The sequence below is a fragment of the Eschrichtius robustus genome, chromosome 19 (genome assembly GCF_028021215.1).
Source record: "Eschrichtius robustus isolate mEscRob2 chromosome 19, mEscRob2.pri, whole genome shotgun sequence".
Taxonomy (NCBI): Eukaryota; Metazoa; Chordata; class Mammalia; order Artiodactyla; family Eschrichtiidae; genus Eschrichtius; species Eschrichtius robustus.
Window position 1 is genome coordinate 65206257 of NC_090842.1, and position 18298 is coordinate 65224554.

Below are 18298 nucleotides of genomic sequence, written 5' to 3' on the forward strand. Positions count from 1 at the left end.
AAAGGAGAAATATATGATTATATGTGTAGAAGAATCCAAAAAAAAAAGGCAATTCTCATCAAAAGAAAAAATTTTTTTCTTTTATTTCCCTTTCTCTTTTTATTTTATCTATGTGAAATGATGGATGCTAATTAAACATATTGTGGTAATCATTTCACAATATAGGGAAGTCAGACTATTGCTGTACACCTTAAACTTATATACTGATGTATGTAATTGTACAAAGAGTTGTTTATACAATTCTTATATGTCGCTGTGTAAACAGTTGGTTTCAAAACGGCAAATAGGGGACTTCCCTGGTGGTCCAGTAGTTAACACTCAGCAATCCCAATTCAGGGGGCCCGGGTTCTATCACTGGTCAGGGATCTAGATCCCGCATGCCTCAACGAAGACCCCGCGCAGCCAAATAAAAAATAAATATTAAAACACACAGAGACAAACACACACAAAAAACGGGAAATGGGACTTCCCTGGCAGTCCAGTGGTTAAGACCCTGCACTCCCACTGTAGGTGGCGTGGAGCTAAGATCCCACATGCCCCGTGCTGCAGCCCAAAAATAAATAAATAAAAATACTTAGGCTAAAACGGCAAATAATTAAAACCCGTTAGCAAAAAGAAAGAACAATACAATTTATAACAATTTTTAAACTTGTTTATTTTTTTCTTCAGGCCGCGCTGTGAGGCATGCGGAATCTTAGTTCCCCGACCAGGGATGGAACCCGTGCCCCCTGCAGTGGGAGTACAGAGTCTTAACCGCTGGATCACCAGGGAAGTCCCAATTTACAACAATTTTTGAAAACGTTTTGCTCTTTTTAAAGCAACTGACCTAAATTATCACTTGCCTTAGTTCTCCAGTCTCAGACCCTACGACTTGTCCCTGAGTCTCTGGAACTAAGTAGATTGTTGAATTTGGCCTCTGGAGTGAAAGGGGAGTAGAAACGGGGAAGCTGTTCTGCAGGGTGTCAGTATGAAATAGCCCATTCAACCCAGGGAGAGTTTTGTGTTTCTCATTCTAGTGTGTAATACAGAGACAAGTTCAGTTCTTAAATTAATTCTAATTGCACAAAATCTTCCTGGATCCAACCACTGACTCATGTCAACTACTCTGGAAGACCCACATTTCCAGAAATATGAATACCTTTGGGCTCATTAGCAGGACACGAGAGCAACCTGCTGGGAAAAATAGCTTTTATTTAAACCACTTTCTACTTGTTTAGAGGAAACATCTTCGTTTCCGACATAACTGGCCCCCACAAATGTAAGCTTTAGCTTAAAATTGTTACAGCCTGCAACTTAAGCCAGTCAAGTACAACAAGCACCTTCCAAGCACCTTCCGGGCCCGCCCCCTTCCCGCCCTCCCTTGGTCCCTGCTTGCACCTGGGTTCCCCTCACCTCCCCCCAACCCGGTCCTTAGCGCTCCACCCAGACCCCGCCCCGCCCCTTCACTATGCGCATGCGCACTTCTCTGCGGACCCGGAAACGGAATGCTTGCAACGAAGGTCACACTGCAGAGCGTAAGTTTCTGTTTTCTAGTTTAAATCTGTGCTTCGCGGTCCCTTTACTCCATCCTCGGGGTGCTGGAGTCACTGCGGTGTTTAAATTCCCACTCCCGCCCCCTCCTCCCCATGTAAATCACTGTTACACATCGCGGACCGTTTCCCTTTGGGTTTTAAATTTCTCTGAAGCCAGTACCGAAGCCCTTGCCTTTTCTGTCTTCGGTCCACGTAGACACCGCCTTTCGCTACATTTGCCTGCTTAAAACCCTTTAGTACCTCCGCCCTGCTTGTGAAGTCCTCTTCCGTGAGGTGGATTCGCGCCCCCCCAGCCTCGCCCTCCGCCTCCGTAGAGCAGCTCCGGCCGCCGTGCTGCCGGAGAGGCCGCGTCCTCTCCCGGTCCTGGGATTCTGGAGAGCCCACCCCTCTCCTGAGACCCCCTCCCTCCTAGAACCTCTGTCCTCGCCTCTTACTCAGACCGGTCTTTCTGCTCCGCAGGCCTCCCCTTCCTGGTCAGCCCTTCCTCAGACCCCGTGTAGCGGGAGGTGACCTGGGCCAGCCATGTAACACGTAGTGTTCTTCGGTCCCGAGTTCCAAACGGTCTCTTCCAGTATGCGGGCGTCTTATTCAGTCGCCATCCTCGTAAATACAGGGGCGAAGGGGATCAGGAGAAGCAGACACAGAGAGCGACTGAGAGAAACAGAAAAATTGAGGGGGATAAAGAATGAGGGCGAACCAATGGGAACATAGAGGGACTTCTAAGTAGACAGTAAAGTGAAAGTGATTAAGCCTGGAAGGTAGCAGGTGAATAAAATAAAGAAGTAAATAAAAAAGCCGGATCTCCAGGGACTGGAGAGCAACAAAGGGTGAGGGACTCTGGATCAGTGGTGGGAGGGTGGTAACAACGGTGAGGCGTTTCACACAGAGAGTCCGGGAGAGGATAAAAGGTGGAACCATGGCCTTCAGAGCATCATGGTGCTGGGAGAGAAGGAGAGGAAAAATATTGACTACTGGAGCAGAGAGAGCAGGAAGGAAGCATAGCCACCTGGGGTGCCAGAGAGTGGGGAGGAAGGGAGAGTAACAGGGAGAGAAGGAGTGTAAACAGAGGGCAGAGAGGGAACAGAAATGGGAAGAAAGGCAGAAATACATAAAAGTGTAGGTCATCAGAAAGGTTAGGGAGAAAGATCGTCAATAGGGGGAGCAAGGTGCAGAGTGGGGCGGGACAGGAGTGAGAAAATAGAGAGGAGGGCAGAAACAGCAGGAGAGTAGAGGGGAACAAAGAGGCAGAGACATAGAAAGAAATAGGGAGACAGATAAACAGAATGAAATGGAAACACATAGTAGTGCAGGAAGAGACCTAGAGGTTATCATACTAAGTGAATTAAATCAGACAAATAGACACGTATGATATCACTTATATGGGGAAAGCTAAAAAAATGGTACAAATGAACTTATTTACAGAGCAGAACTAGACTCAACAGACATTGAAAACAAACTTATGGTTCCCAAAGGTGGAAGGAGGGGGAGGGATAAATTACGAGTTTGGGATGAACTGATACACGCTACTATATATAGAATAATTAAACAACAGTGACCTACTGTATAGCACAGGGAACTATATTCAGTATCTTATAATAACCTATAATGGAAAATAATCTGAAAAATATATATAGTCAATAAAAAAAGGATAACCTACACTATTTGATCTTCAAAGATCTATCATGCACTGAAAAAAAATAAGTGTAGGAACTTACTTGTTGTTCTCTGTGTGGGAGTTTACTGTCCTGAGTCCCTCCTGGGACAGTGGGCAGCAGGGGACTGTCTGTTCCACATGCTGAGGTCTTCCCTTTGTGCGTGATGGTGACTCAGGAAGGGGGTGTGTCGATTCCAAGCATTGAACAGCATGTTTTCCACTTTCAGGATCGACCTCTAAAGACTCCTATTGCCTGAGGAAGAAGCCCGGAAGAGGAGGGAAGAGGAAAGAAAAAGGAGTCAGAAATGGCTCTTTCTCAGGTAAAGTCATATTGTCAGTTGATGTTTCTGTCTGTCCTTCCCCAAATGCCCTTCTTTGGACTCGCTATCTCTGACTCTGAAGTATCCTGCCTGACACCTGTACATTCACAGTCACCCGGGTCCTTCCCTCAGGGCCTGTCATCTCCCCTTAGATCCCATCTCCCCATGACCCAGTGACCTGGAACTTGTGAAGAGGCTCCTCTGGGCCTAGTCCTGGGCAGGACTTCACACCCATGGACTGGAGACGGGGTGTCAGTGCTGTTGGGCAGCAGGGATTGTTGAGAGGCCCCATCTGGATGCACTGTCTGCTCTCTGTAAACCAGGATAAAGAAGCTGCACATGCAAGTCAGGTAATAATATGCACTTACGCCTGGTAAATTGTAGGAAACAGACAATTACAGCAAATACCTTCTGACTCTTCATGCTGCATTAGAAGCGAAATGGGTGTGTCACTGATTTAAAAATCGTAATGATTGGGAATGGAATGGAAAGTTCAGAGATACATCGGTGATAGAGGGTGTTTCATTCTATTATTGATTTTAAACTTTGAAATCAACCTAAATCTCTGACACATGGAGATTCTTAACCCATTTTCATCATCTCCCATCCTTGGAGGTTACCTTTTCACTGTGTTGGTTGCCTCCTCTGACACACAGAAGTTTCTCATTCTGATGCAGGTAAGGTTCCAGCTTTATACTTTTGCTGGTAGATACCCGGTTTCCCAGCACCGTTTGTTACTGAGACTGTCCTTTTTCTATTGGATGGTCTTGGCACCCTTGAAAATGCGTTTTACATATATGCAAAATTAATTTTGAGTGTTCTATTCTGTTGCATTACTTTACGTATCTGTGTTTATGCCAGTACCACACCATCTTGATTATTTCGTGATATGTTTTGAAATCTATAAAGGGTGCCCTCTATTTTTCTTCTTTGTCAAGAGTATTTTGGCGATTTGGGATCCCTGGAGATTCCCTATGAATTTTAGCATAGTTAGTTCTATTTCTGCAAAAATTGCCATGGGACTTTTGATAGGGATTACATTGAATCTACACAACACTTTGGGTAATAGGGTCATTTTAAGAATATTTAGTCTTTCAATCCATGGGTATAGGGTGTCTATTTATTTGTATCTCCTTGTGTGTCTTTAAGCAACATTTAATAGTTTTCAGTGTACAAGTCTTTTGCCTCCTTGATGAATTTATTACTCAGTATTCTACCCCTTTGATGCTATAGAAATACGATTGTTTTCTAATTTTCTATTGACATTGTTCACTGTGTATAGAAATGCACATGATTTTTGGGCATTAACTTTTGGTATCCTGCAACTTTTCTAGAGTTGTTTTTTGATGTAGTAGTTTCCTTGTGGAATCTTTACTGTTTTTACATATAAAAGTTGTCATCTACGAAAAAAGATAATTTTCCTTTTTTCAATTTGGATAACTTTGATTTCTTTTCCTTGTCTAATTTCTCTGGTGAGGGCTTTCTGTACTTTGCTGGACAGTAGTGCAGAGAGTGTGTATCCTTGCCTTCTTCCTGATCTGAGAAGGAAAGCTTTCTAGTTGAGTGTTTATATCTCTCTTTTTTCTTTTTGGCCTTGTGTTGGGATCTTAGTTCCCTGACCAGCGATTGAACCTGGGCCATGGCAGTGAAAGTGCCGAGTCCTAACCACTGGACCGCCAGGGAATTCCAAGAGTTTTTATATCTTGAAACGTAGTTGAATTTTGTGAAATGCATTTTTCTGCATCAGTTGAGACGATCATATGTTTTTTTCCTTTATTCTGTTAATGTGGTGTATCACATTAATCGATTTTTTTATAGTAATAAAGTCCACTTGGTCATGATGTAAAATCATTTTCATGTGTTGTTGATTTTGGTTTGGTACTATTTTGCTGAGGATTTTTACTTCAGTATTCATGAGGGATATTGGTTTGTAGTTTTCTGTGCTTCGTGTGTCTTTCTCTGGGCTTGGTATAGAATCATGCAGGCTCCATAGAATGAGTTTGCCAGTGTTCCCTCTGCAGCTCTTCGGAAGCTTTTTATCAGGATTAGAGGTAATTCTTCTGTAAATGTTTGGTAGAATTATGCAGTGAACCGATCTGGTCTTGGCTTTTTCCTTGTTCGAGATTTCTGATTACTGCTTGAACCTCTCTAGTTATAATTCATTTCAACTTTCTTTTTTTTTTTTTTAAATTTATTTTTTTGGCTGCGTTGGGTCTTCGTTGCTGTGCGCAGGCTTTCTCTAGTTTCAGTGAGCGGGGGCTACTCTTCATTGTGGTGCACGGGCTTCTCATTGCAGTGGCTTCTCTTGTTGTGGAGCATGGGCTCTAGGCACATGGGCTTCAGTAGTTGTGGCACGTGAGCTCAATAATTGTGCCTCGTGGGCTCTAGAGCGCAGGCTCAGTAGTTGTGGCGCATGGGCTTATGTTGCTCCGTGGCATGTGGGATCTTCCTGGACCAGAGCTCAAACCCATGTCCCCTGCATTGGCAGGCAGATTCTTAACCACAGTGCCACCAGGGAAGTCCCAACATTTTTAAGCATTTTTTTTTTTCTTTAGAGTATTAGTCATTTTTTATTTATATTTATTTATTTATTTATTTATTTATTTATGGCTGTGTTGGGTCTTCTTTTCTGTGCGAGGGCTTTCTCTAGTTGCGGCAAGCGGGGGCCACTCTTCATCGCGGTGCGCAGGCCTCTCACTATTGCGGCCTCTCCTGCTGTGGAGCACAGGCTCCAGACGCGCAGGCTCAGTAATTGTGGCTCGCGGGCCCAGTTGCTCCGCGGCATGTGGGATCTTCCCAGACCAGGGCTCGAACCCGTGTCCCCTGCATTGGCAGGCAGATTCTCAACCACTGCGCCACCTAAGAAGCCCCCCAACTTTTTTATTACTTAAAGATTAGAGCTTAATAGGTTGTATGTTTCAATGAATTTACCTGTATCTTCTAGATTATGTAATTTGTAAGCATTATTGTTCATAGAACCCCTTATAGTTTGTTTTTTTTAATTTATTTTATATATTTACTTTTGGCTGCATTGGGTCTTCATTGCTGCGTGTGAGCTTTCTGTAGTTGCGGCAAGCTGGGGCTACTCTTCATTGCGGTGCGCGGACTTCTCACTGAGGTGAGAAGCTTCTCTTGTTACGGAGCATGGGCTCTAGGCGCATGGGCTTCAGTAGTTGTGGCACGTGGGCTCAGAAGTTGTGGCTCGCAGGCTCTAGAGCACAGGTTCAGTAGTTGTGGTGCACGGGCTTAGTTGCTCTGCGGCATGTGGGATCTTCCCGGACCAGGGCTCAAACCCGTGTCCCCTGCATTGGCAGGTGGATTCTTAACCACTGCGCCACCAGGGAAGCTCCTCCTTTTGCTAAATTTGATTTTAGTTTAATTCTTCTTCTCTACTTCCTTGAGTAGTAAAAGTAGATTTCTGATTTGACTTCCCTGTTAGTACGGCTTTCACTACATTTTATAAATTTTTATGTGGTTTCATTTTCATCCAGATATTTTAAAAATTCCTTTGTGATTTCTTCTTTGACCCATTGGTTATTTATGAATACGTTGTTTTACTTCCACATTTTGGGGATTTTTCTGTTTTCATTCTGCTGTTTATTTCTAATTTCATTGCTTTGTAGTTTGAGAAAATGCGTTATGCGCTCAGTCTTCTTAAAATTGTTAAGATTTCTTTTATGTCCTAACATGTGGTCTCTCATGGAGAATGTTTTGTTTGTTCTTGAGAAGTGTGTGTTTTCTGCTGTTGTTGGGTAGAGTGATTTGTACATGTCTGTTAGGTCCAGTCGGTCTGTGGTGTTGTTCAAGGCCTCTGTTTCCTTATTGATGTTCTCTTTGGTTCCACCCATAGAAAAAACTGGGGTGTTAAAGTCTCATACGATTATTGTGCTGCTATTTCTGTCTTTGTTTCTGTTAATGTTTCCTTCATTTTTGGAGGGAGCTCTAATGTTAAATATATAAGTATTTATAATTATTATATCTTCTTGGGGAATTGATTCTTTTAATAGTATATATTGTCCTTTGTCTCTTGTATCAGATTTTGTCTTTAGTTTATTTTGTCTGACATTATATAGTCGCCCCTGCTTTCATTAGGATGGAATATTTTTTTCCATCCTTTCACTTTTCGCCTTCCCATGTCCTTATATTTGTGAATGTTAACAGTCCCAGCTCTAATACACTCTCTCTGTGTCTCTCGCTCTTGTTCCCTGTTTTCCTCCTGTTACTTCCTCTGGTGGTCACTGCGCAGGCACACTGTACAGTGGTGAAAGGCAGGAGCCCTGGCCAGCCCCCTTCCCTCTAGTGTAATTTCAGAGGGAAAGCATTGAGGGTTTCCTTCTGATTATGATGTTTGGTGAAATGTTCTTGCTTCATAACAATGTATTTTTTTCTATATTCCTTTTTGTCATGATTTTTAATTCTCCAGGAAGTTTTTAACTTTATTATTGTGATAAGTCTTTTTCTTAATATGTTAAATTAATGTCTAACAGTAATAACTTCTAATTTTGAGTCAGTGTTTTATAAGTGGAATACACAAACTCTGTTCTGCATTTGTTAATACCTACCTATTTTAATTTTAGTGGATAAAATTGTACTTATATTCTTCAATTTAGGTGTTGTATAGAGATAGAAGTTAAAAGTTTTGTATTTTCCTCTTTATGTTTGTACCATTCTTCTTTTACTAGACTACTATAGAATAATGTTGACGAAGTAAATTAAGTGCAGGTAATACTTTCTTGTTGTTCGAAAATGCTGAAATAAATGTGGATGAAAATGATAAAAGAAAATGTTATCCAAAAATATGTCAATAGACAACTCCTATCTTTTTTTTTTTTTTTTTGGGCCAAACCAAGCAGCTTGAGGGATCTTAGTTCCCCAACTAGGGATTGAACCCAGGGCCACAGCAGTGAAATTGCCAAGACCTAACCACTGGACCACCAGGGAACTCCTGCCTTTTCAATGAATTGTGTGTTTACATGTGTGTGCATGAGTGCATGGAAGTGCAAGTCCATGGTTTTGATAAAGACATCATTATTTCAAACCTATCTTTTTGCATTTGAAATTATATCTTAAATGTATTCCTTGGCCTCGAATTTTTTCCACAGTATTGTGTTAACAGTTTAAATAGCAATAAGATTACTAACATTTTATGTGTATCTGTGTGTGAGCCCACATATATGATGACCTTTTATGCCCTTCCACGTTGCTCACCTTGAACTTCTTTCAAAACTTCTCAGGGAACCCTCTGTCAGTGTGTTTTTAATGCCCTTTCTGTTACTCAACTGTTTCATTCCTTAGCTTCAATTCCAGACACCAGCCCTCTGAGTTCTGATATTTCCTGTGTCATTTTTTAGTTTTATGACCTGAGTCAAGTGTCTCCAAGTGTGTCTGACACAATACTATCCTCTGTAAGATTGGAACAGGTCGTCTCTAATGAGCTATTATGTTTATAACAATTTCATACATGTAAAGAATTTATTTAGAATGATATTTAGCATATAGGAATTGTTCCAACACTTCAAGTCATTGCTCTTGTTATCATTATCATAATTCCAGATTTTGACCTTTCTGTAAAGCCACTGTGGACTTTGTCATCTCTGAAGGCACCACTGATACTGTAGCTCATTTAGATTTTGAATATCACGCAGTGTGTAAAACATAATATGTAACACTTCTGCATAGACAACCTGTTATTGAATTTTATTTCTAAGTTTTTCGTGTGTTGTCCGGAAAAATGAAAAATCTACATTCATTGGAGGATATCGTAATTGCTATGAAAAGGCATAAGAAATTAAAATTAGAGACCCATAATTTCCCTAAATACCTTTACATGGATCTGTCAGACTACATACTTACACTGAATTGATCCTTACCACTCTCTCCTCTTCTCATTTTGTGTGATAATAAGAACTCTCTTCATGGCCCCTTGATGAGATATGTTTTCATTTCAGGCACCATTGACATTCAAGGATGTGGCCATAGAATTCTCTCGGGAGGAGTGGGAATGCCTGGACCCTACTCAGAAGGCCTTTTATGTGGATGTGATGTTGGAGACCTACAGGAACCTGCTCTCCCTGGGTGAGGATAACTTCCCTTCAGAAGTTGGAATCTGCCTTTCGGTATCTTTGCATTTTCCCTCTGTGCCCCTTGGGACCCCTTGTTTTGCTTGACTGATCTGAAATCCCTGTTGACTCAGATATGAAAAGCTTCATGATGTGATATCATGAGTTTAAGCTTCACTTTTCTGCAAATGATCTATCCATTTCATGATACGTCAGGCGTTGTTCCAGAGCCTAAGTATTTATAAAGCTCAGGGCAGGGCTTCCCTGGTGGCGCAGTGGTTGAGAATCTGCCTGCCGATGCAGGGGACACGGGTTCGAGCCCTGGTCCGGGAAGATCCCACATGCCGCAGAGCGACTAGACCCATGAGCCACAACTACTGAGCCTGCGCGTCTGGAGCCTGTGCTCCGCAACAAGAGAGGCCGCGATAGTGAGAGGCCCGCGCACCACGATGAAGAGTGGCCCCCACTGGCCGCAACTGGAGAAAAGCCCTCGCACAGAAAAACGAAGAGCCAACACAGCCAAAAATAAATTAAAAAAAAAAAAGCTCAGGGCAAACATTTCAAATAACAAATTCTCTTTTTTTTCCCCTGTGCTTTCGATTCACTACTTCTTGGAAGAGAGCTAATTATCTGCATATTACACTGTTCCCTCTGCATTCAGAAGGAGGCAAGTGGTGGAGCAATCGGTGAAATATTTTTCCAGACCCACCCGTCATGTCCTCACTCCTTAGCTGAACAAAGAGCTGGGATTCTGGAAGAGCCACAGATCTTATTTATTTCTTTTGAGAAGCAGAAATTTCTATTTCTGGTCTGAATATTATTTGCATTTTGGAACAAGAGGAAGAGCCCTAGCCTCTGAAGAGTGATGTGAAAATAGCAAAAAACCAACGGGGTGGGAATTTATCAAAAGTGTGAACACAGGTTAGGTCTCAGGGCAGAGAAGAAGCGGCAGCATTAGTAGTCTTTGGGTAACTCTACCCAAGTGGGAGAGTTCTTTCCGAAAATAAAAGTTTATTTATTTATTGTGAACTCTGAGAGGACATTTTTCTTATTCCTGGGTTATCATTCTGTCATTCAACATGTAAAATGTATTCTTTCACCCTCTGGTGGGGCTGCAGCCCCATCAGAGACAAAGGCAAAGTCTTTTTTTTTTTTTTTAATTTATTTATTTTTATTGATTTATTTTTGGCTGCGTTGGGTCTTCGTTGCTGCGCACGGGCTTCCTCCAGTTGCGGCGAGCAAGGGCTACTCTTCGTTGCGGTGCGCGGGCTTCTCATTGCGGTGGCTTCTCTTGTTGCGGAGCACGGGCTCTAGGCTCGCAGGCTTCAGTAGTTGTGGCACGCGGGCTTCAGTAGTTGTGGCTCGCAGGCTCTAGAGCGCAGGCTCAGTAGTTGTGGTGCACAGGCTTAGTTGCTCCGCGGCATGTGGGATCTTCCCGGACCAGGGCTGGAACCCGTGTCCCCTGCATTGGCAGGCAGATTCTTAACCACTGCGCCACCAGGGAGGGAAGCCCAAAGGGCAAAGTCTTTATCATGATCTATACTCTGCCATCTGGCCCCTGTGAACTAGTTTTTACTTGACTTTGAGGAGCATGAAGAGGGTTGTTTTAAAGGGGTCTTTTGACCCCTTCATTTCTCTTTCTGTACTTGATTTCATTGGATGCTCAGTTCTCAGTCCGTATAATAAGAGTTGATGCCTCCAGACTCCAGTCCCTGGGCCTTTCTCAGTTTTATCCCTATTTGTGATCTTATATGACCTAATCAGAAGATGGGAAAACACTGGCTGCTCTTTCATTCCATCCAGCACCTCAGAACCAGCATGGAGCTGTCTCAAACCCTGTCTGCTTGTTTAGATTTCACAGCCATTTCTTCTGTTCTGACTTTGCCGCACACTTCAGGGATGTGTGAAACAGAGAGGTAGATTGGATCTTGTGTAATTTTTACAGGGCAAAGCTATAAAGACAGTGGACAGAGAGATCCTCTTTTTATTTCCCAGTCCCTGATATGGGGAATATGTGAATCTTTCAGGCTCTCAGTTTGGCATCTTGGATAGAACGCATGGTTTCCTCTCAAGGGCTGTAATATCTGACCCCCATACCTTGTATTTTTTTCGCTCTTGTACTGCTCTACCAAGTCAGTAATGTAGACTCTCCTGATTTCATATTCTTCTAAGTTTGCGTGATTTTGCCTTTTGAAACTTGCTTTTGAAATACATATTCCTAGAGTCTGAAATTTTATCCAGTTTCTTTGCTGTGATAATCCACCTGTAGCAGACAGCTACGGATGGACTCTCTGTAGAGTGGGTTTACTGGGTAACAGGAAATTTTTGTTGGAGAATGCTTTTCCTCTTATGCTGTAATATTTTCCTGCTCCACGGTAAGTCGCCACTTGAAGCTACTCAGTAGAGTGGTCTGCATGTTGTAGGACATGAGATAGAAAGTATCACGAGAGCCTGACTGAGAAGTCTTTCCCGTTTTTTTTCTGGCTTGGAGGACTGTCACAAAAGCCTCTCTTAAGGGCACAGTGACAATCTTGTTTCCATATACTAATGACCATCCCCTATGAGCCTCAGGAAATGATGTAGGAATTTATCCCAGGAAAACTTTGTCCAAATTCTCCTCTTCCTGATGCCAGACCCCAGGGCTGGAGGGTCTGACGTGGGGCTCAGAACTCTCACTCCTGTGAGAAGACCTCGATAATGTAATTATTCTCCAGTTTGTCCATCACCCACACAAAGTATGGGATTTGGTGGTCTCATGGGTCCGCCCCCTCCTACGTACCTCGTTGTGGTTTTTTCTTTATGTCTTTAGTTTTGGAGTATATCTTCTGGTAGGTTTCACTCTTTTTCAGCGATGGTTGTTCTGCAGGTTGTTATTTGGGTGTGCTCCTGAGACGAGGTGAGCTTAGGGTCCTTCCACTCAGCTATCTTGGCCGCTCTCCTCTTGTACAGTTATATTCACACAGCTAGACAATCACAAGCTGTGCTCCCAATATGCATATACCCTGTGCTCCACTCGTGCCCTTTCTCAGACCTGACCTTTCCTGACATGGTACTTTGATGTAGATGGAACCACTGTTATTTGCTCACGTATTTATGTTGTTCCCCTGATTGTCTCAATTTCCGCAGCACTCCTTCACCCATCCCTCCACCTTCCACATCACTCAGACTGTAAAAATGATCCCTCTTTTTCTGTCGAGTAACTTTGTCATGACACGACCGAAATCACTGTGTGCAGCTGTGATGATTCAGAAATCATTTTCAGGAGTGGTGGCTGAATCACATTATCAGTTACACGGCTCACTTCTTTTGCATCTCTCTTGGAGTTTTCTTTTTAAACTCCTGGTATTTGTTTTAATATTTTGTAATCTGTACTGCCTGGGTGGGCAGTCATGCTTTAGAATATGTTGTCTTAGTTTGGAAGTTCAGGTTCAAATCCTGTTTCTCTCAGTACCTTCTATATCAATTGCAGTCATGTACATTAATGTGTGAGTCTACTTCCCTGATTTGAAAAATTGTGTTGATTTCCCTCAAGCCTTTTAAACAAATTAGTGCCATTAGATGGCTTAGAATCTTGTATGTTTTATAGTAAAGACTGAAAAGTTACTTTTTATAAATAGTTATATTAATAATCTGTCATGTTTATTGTCATATTACTTTGTATCATATCTTGTATGCTTTTCATCTCCAATTTGTTCTAAACAACGTTGTGTCTGACCCTAGTTAATAAATATACAAATTGCTCACTCTTTATTACATATATTTTAGAGGCAATGAACTGGAGAATTTAAGCACTCTGTGAAGGTAGGGAATTGCTCTGTTTATTGGCTGTTAGGTTAGGTAACTCTAGAATAGTTCATTTATTAATTTTTTTTGGTGTGTTTTTAAATTTATTTATTTTATTTTTGGCTGCACTGGGTCTTTGTTGCTGTGAGCGGGCTTTTCTATAGTTGAGGCGAGCGGGGGCTACTCTTCGTTGTGGTGTGCAGGCTTCTCATTGCAGTGGCTTCTCTTGTTGCAGAGCATGGGCTCTAGGCACACGGGTTCAGTAGTTGTGGTGCACGGGCTTAGTTGCTCCGCAGCATGTGGGATCTTCCTGGACCAGGGCTCGAACCCGTGTCCCCTGCATTGGCAGGTGGATTCTTAACCACTGCACCATGAGGGAAGCCCCATTTATTAATTTTTAATTGTAATTTATATATGATGGTTTTTCAGCATTTATTATAGAATACAACTGACATGTACCACTTGTTAATGTAGTAAAATATGTATTCTTTATGGGTACATAGCTTTATAGCAGATATTTAGAAAAATATTTTTTGAAAAATTGTGTTATCAAAGTCTTCATTTTCTATATGCTGTATTTTGTAATTCTATACTGCTAGTTATTTAAATTATTCATTAGATAAGTCTGTTTTGGATTTTGTACCATTACAGTACCTTGTGTGTTCTTTAGCATTTATTTATGAACCATAGTGTGCAGAATATATGTATAGTATAATATTTTTTGTGTCCTCATTTATGAGACCGCAGTATGTTTATTGTTAATTGGTATATGCCTTGGTGGAAAAATATTGTTTCTTCAAGAGCTAACATAAGTTTGTCTAGTGTGAATGTTTTTGTTATAGGGTGTTAGAACTAGGCTACCCTAGTATTAATTTGAATTACATGTAATCACTCTTTCTTTAGTAAAGAGTCCTATTCTTTTAGTGTTCCTAACATTTTTAAGGTCATGATTGGGAAGTTTCATAACCGTTTTGGGCATAAGTATTACTTTGTGTTTATTTTACTTTATTTTGGCCACGCTGTGTGGCTTGTGGCATCTTAGTTCCTGGACTAGGGATTGAACCCGTGCCCCCTGCAGTGGGAGTGCAGAGCCCTAACCACTGGACCACCGGGGAATTACCTACTTTTGGTTTAATATCATACATTCAACATTAAACGTTTACTCATGAATTGTAATGAATAATACACCTTATGGTTCTTTGTATCTTGTAGATATCTCTCATATACATGTGATCAAGAAATTACAACCAAGAGCAAACAGTGATAGAGAAGTATTCCAAACAGTGATGTTGGAAAGACAAGAAAGCCATGAAATGAAACATTTTTACTTCACGGAAATCCAGGAAGATGACTTTGGGTGTCAGTGGAAGGATGATGAAAGAAATTACAAAGGAATGTCTGTAGCCTGTAAGGAAAATGTAACTCACAGAAGAGATCGACATGGTAGGTGGAATTCAGGAAAGAAGCCCATTGAAAATAGGCTTACATTAAGCTTTCAGGATGAACTGCGTGTATTTAAGAACGGTATTTACAAATGTAATGAGTGTGGCAAAGCCTTCAATCATGGCTCATCCCTCCGCAGACACCAGATAATCCATACGGGAGAGAAGTTATATAAATGTGGGGTATGTGGCAATGTTTTTCGTCTAAAGTCACACCTTATAAGTCATTGGACAACTCACACTCGTGAGAAAACTTACAAATGTAATGACTGTGGCAAAAGCTTTAATCATGGCTCATCCCTCCGTAGACATCAGATAAGCCATACCGGAGAGAAACTGTATAAATGTGATGTATGTAGCAAAGTGTGTAGTCAGAATTCCTCCCTTAAACGTCATCAGAGGATTCATACCGGAGAGAGACCTTACCAATGTAATGAGTGTGGCAAAACCTTTAATCGTGGCTCTCACCTCTCCACACATGAGGTAATCCATACAGGAGTGAAATTATGTAAATGTGACGTGTGTGGCAAAGTCTTTAGTCAAAATTCATGCCTTAGAATCCATCGGAGAATTCATAACGGAGAGAAACCTTACAAATGTAATGAGTGTGGTAAGGTCTTTCGTCAAAATTCCCATCTTGGAAGACATCAGAGAATTCATACCGGGGAGAAACCTTACAAATGTAAAGAGTGTGGCAAGGTCTTTAATCAATATTCACATCTTGCAAATCATCAGAGAGTTCATACTGGAGAGAAACCTTACAACTGTAATGTGTGTGGCAAGGTCTTCAGTCAAAATTCAAATCTTGTAAGTCATCAGAGAATTCATACGGGAGAGAAACCCTATAAGTGTAAGGAGTGTGGCAAATTCTTTAATCAAAAGGCATACCTTACAAAGCATCAGAGAGTTCATAATGAAGAGAAGTCTTACAAATGTAATGTGTGTGACAAGGTCTTCAATCGAAATTCAAATCTTGAAAGTCATCAGAGAATTCATACTGGAGAGAAACCTTACAAATGTAATGAGTGTGGCAGGTTCTTTTCTCAAAAGCCAAACCTTGGAAAGCATCAGAGAGTTCATACTGGAGAGAAGCCTTACAAATGTAATGAGTGTGGGAAGGTCTTCAGTCGAAATTCACTTTTTGCAATTCATCAGAGAATACATAATGTAGAGAAACCTTTCAACTTTAATGAAGTTGAAATGCCTTTACTCAGATCTCAACCCTCACTAAATATCCGATAATTTATACGTGAGAGAAACCATGTAAATGTGACATATGTGGGAAATTCAAAATTTACACCTTACAATTCATTGGAGAATTCATAGTGGGGAGAAGCTGAGCAAACGTCATGAATATGGCAAAGATTTTGTGCCTGCAAGCCTCACTTTCTATCAGATAATCCATAGTGGAGAGAAACCTTACAAATGTAATGAGTATCTCAACGTCTTCAGTCCAAATTCATACCTTAAGATCTGCCAAATACTTTATACTGGAGAAAATCTTTTCAAATATAATGAGTGTGGCAAATCCTCCAGTGTTCTGTCAAGCCTAACTTAACCATCAGGTAATCCATACTGGTGAGAGACTTTAATAATATAGTGATATGACAAGGCTTCTATCAGGCATCCACATCTTAGGCTTCATTGGAAAATTCATTCTGAATAGCAACCAGATAAATGCATTTATTGTGGCCAGGCCTTAAGAGGAGGAATTATTAAAGAACTCATTCTGGAGATTACCTCACAAATGCCACGAATGTGAAATAATAATCTTATTTCTCAGGTAAGACAGTTTATATTTGTGAGTGACAGACCACCTGGAGAACAGTGACCGAAAAGAAGTGGGCGCGTCATCCTTCTCACCTAACAGGAAGTCCAGAGGGTGTAGTGTGGGGTGTGATGGGTCCTCTGCTTCTTCATCCATGAGCACTTGGTCCTCACCTTCCTATAGTAACATGACTGCTGTATGATTGAGAAGGGTGAAGGTGGAGGGCAAAAACCCTTTTCATTTTAAGATTCTGTCTTGTTTTCATGGAAACATTCATCCCAGATATATTCTCTTTGGGTCATGCTCTTGTGACATGTCTGAGAACTCTGCATCAAGTTCTGGATTCTGAAGATTTTATTCTATACCGTTTTTCCTAAATCTCTTATAGAATAAAGTTTTAAACTTTGTTTTAAAGCTTTGATTTACTTTGAGCTAATATTTGTACAAATGTAAAGTTTAAATGGAGATCTCTTTTTTTTTTCTTCTTCTTTGAATATTTCATTGATTAGCACCAGTGTTGGAAAGTCGTTCCTTCATTGAATTGCCTGAGTACCTTTGTCAAAAAGTGGTTGGAAGTACACTTGACCCTTGAACAAGGCATGGAGTTAGGGTTTTAGACTCATGAGCAGTTGTAAATTCACATATAACTTAATGTTGTCCCTCTCTATCCATGGTTCCGCATCTTCAGATTCAACCGGCCACAGATCCTGTAGTACTGTAGTAGTATTTATTGGAAAAAATACCCATATAATTGAATCCACACAGCTCACACCTGTGCTGTTCAAGGGTTAACGGCACTGATGTAGGACTCTTTCTGGTTTCCACATTCTGTTCCATTAGTCTATGTGTCCGTCACTGCACAAATCCCACACAGTCTTGATAACTGTCACTATATTAGAAATCTTGAGGTCATGTGGAGTGATTCCAACCACTTCAGTATTTTTCAGGTATTTTAGCTCTTCTAGTCCTTTTGCCTTTCCCTATTATTTTTAGAAAAATCTTGTTTGAATCTACAGAAATCTTGATTGAAAACACATTAAACCTGTATGTCAATTAGGGGCATTTTAATATCATTTCTATGTTGTGTCTTCCAGTCAATTAATCTGGTATATTTTGTTAACAATTCAATGAGTATGGTATGTTTCGCTCAGATGACCTAAATAGAAGGTCATCTTTGTTTCATTACGGTTGTAGGTTTCAGCATAAAAGTCCTTACTTTGTTAGATTTACACATTTTCCTTCTACTTTTACTTTCTTGAGCATTCAAACATTGTATTATATATTTAATTTCAATTTCCATTTGTAAATTGCATGTGTGTAAAATTACAGTGTATTTTTGCACATTGTACCCTGACACCTTGCAAATTATACTTTTTCTAGAAATTTATATAGATTGTTTTGATTCTCTACATACATTAATTTATTAAATTTTCTGTTTCTACTGTAACAAATTACCACAAACTGAGGGCCTTGAAGGAACACAAAATTATTCTCTTATGGTTCTGGAGGCGAGACGTGTAAAATGATCCAAAGCACTGTGCTCCTTCTGGATATTCCAGGGCAGAATTTGTTTTCTTGCCTTTCTTGGATGCCAGAAGCCACTTACCTTCTTTGTCTCATGGTCGCCATGTGTATTTGCATGACACTCTTTCAGTTAATTCGTGATTGTATTCAGATATCTTCTTATCATGTGGGCATTTCCTGAACACGTTGTTTACATTAGGACACCCTGTCACTCTC

General features: G+C 41.0%; 1 protein-coding gene across 4 annotated transcripts; it reads left to right on the top strand.

The window, feature by feature from the left end:
- Positions 1 to 1475: 1475 nt before the first annotated feature.
- LOC137752999 (zinc finger protein 665-like) lies at positions 1476 to 16917 on the top strand. 4 transcript variants are annotated; one of them, XM_068527942.1, is made up of 5 exons: positions 1476 to 1514; positions 3414 to 3506; positions 3639 to 3856; positions 9455 to 9581; positions 14561 to 16917. In XM_068527942.1, exons 3-5 carry the CDS (start codon positions 3740 to 3742, stop codon positions 16030 to 16032), a joined length of 1716 nt encoding a protein of 571 aa, XP_068384043.1. In that variant the 5' UTR covers positions 1476 to 1514; positions 3414 to 3506; positions 3639 to 3739; the 3' UTR covers positions 16033 to 16917. The 4 variants fall into 4 exon arrangements, with proteins under 4 accessions (XP_068384043.1, XP_068384044.1, XP_068384045.1 ...); XM_068527943.1 differs by having other exon boundaries at positions 3659 to 3856; XM_068527944.1 differs by lacking the exon at positions 3639 to 3856.
- The last annotated feature ends 1381 nt before the right edge of the window (positions 16918 to 18298 follow it).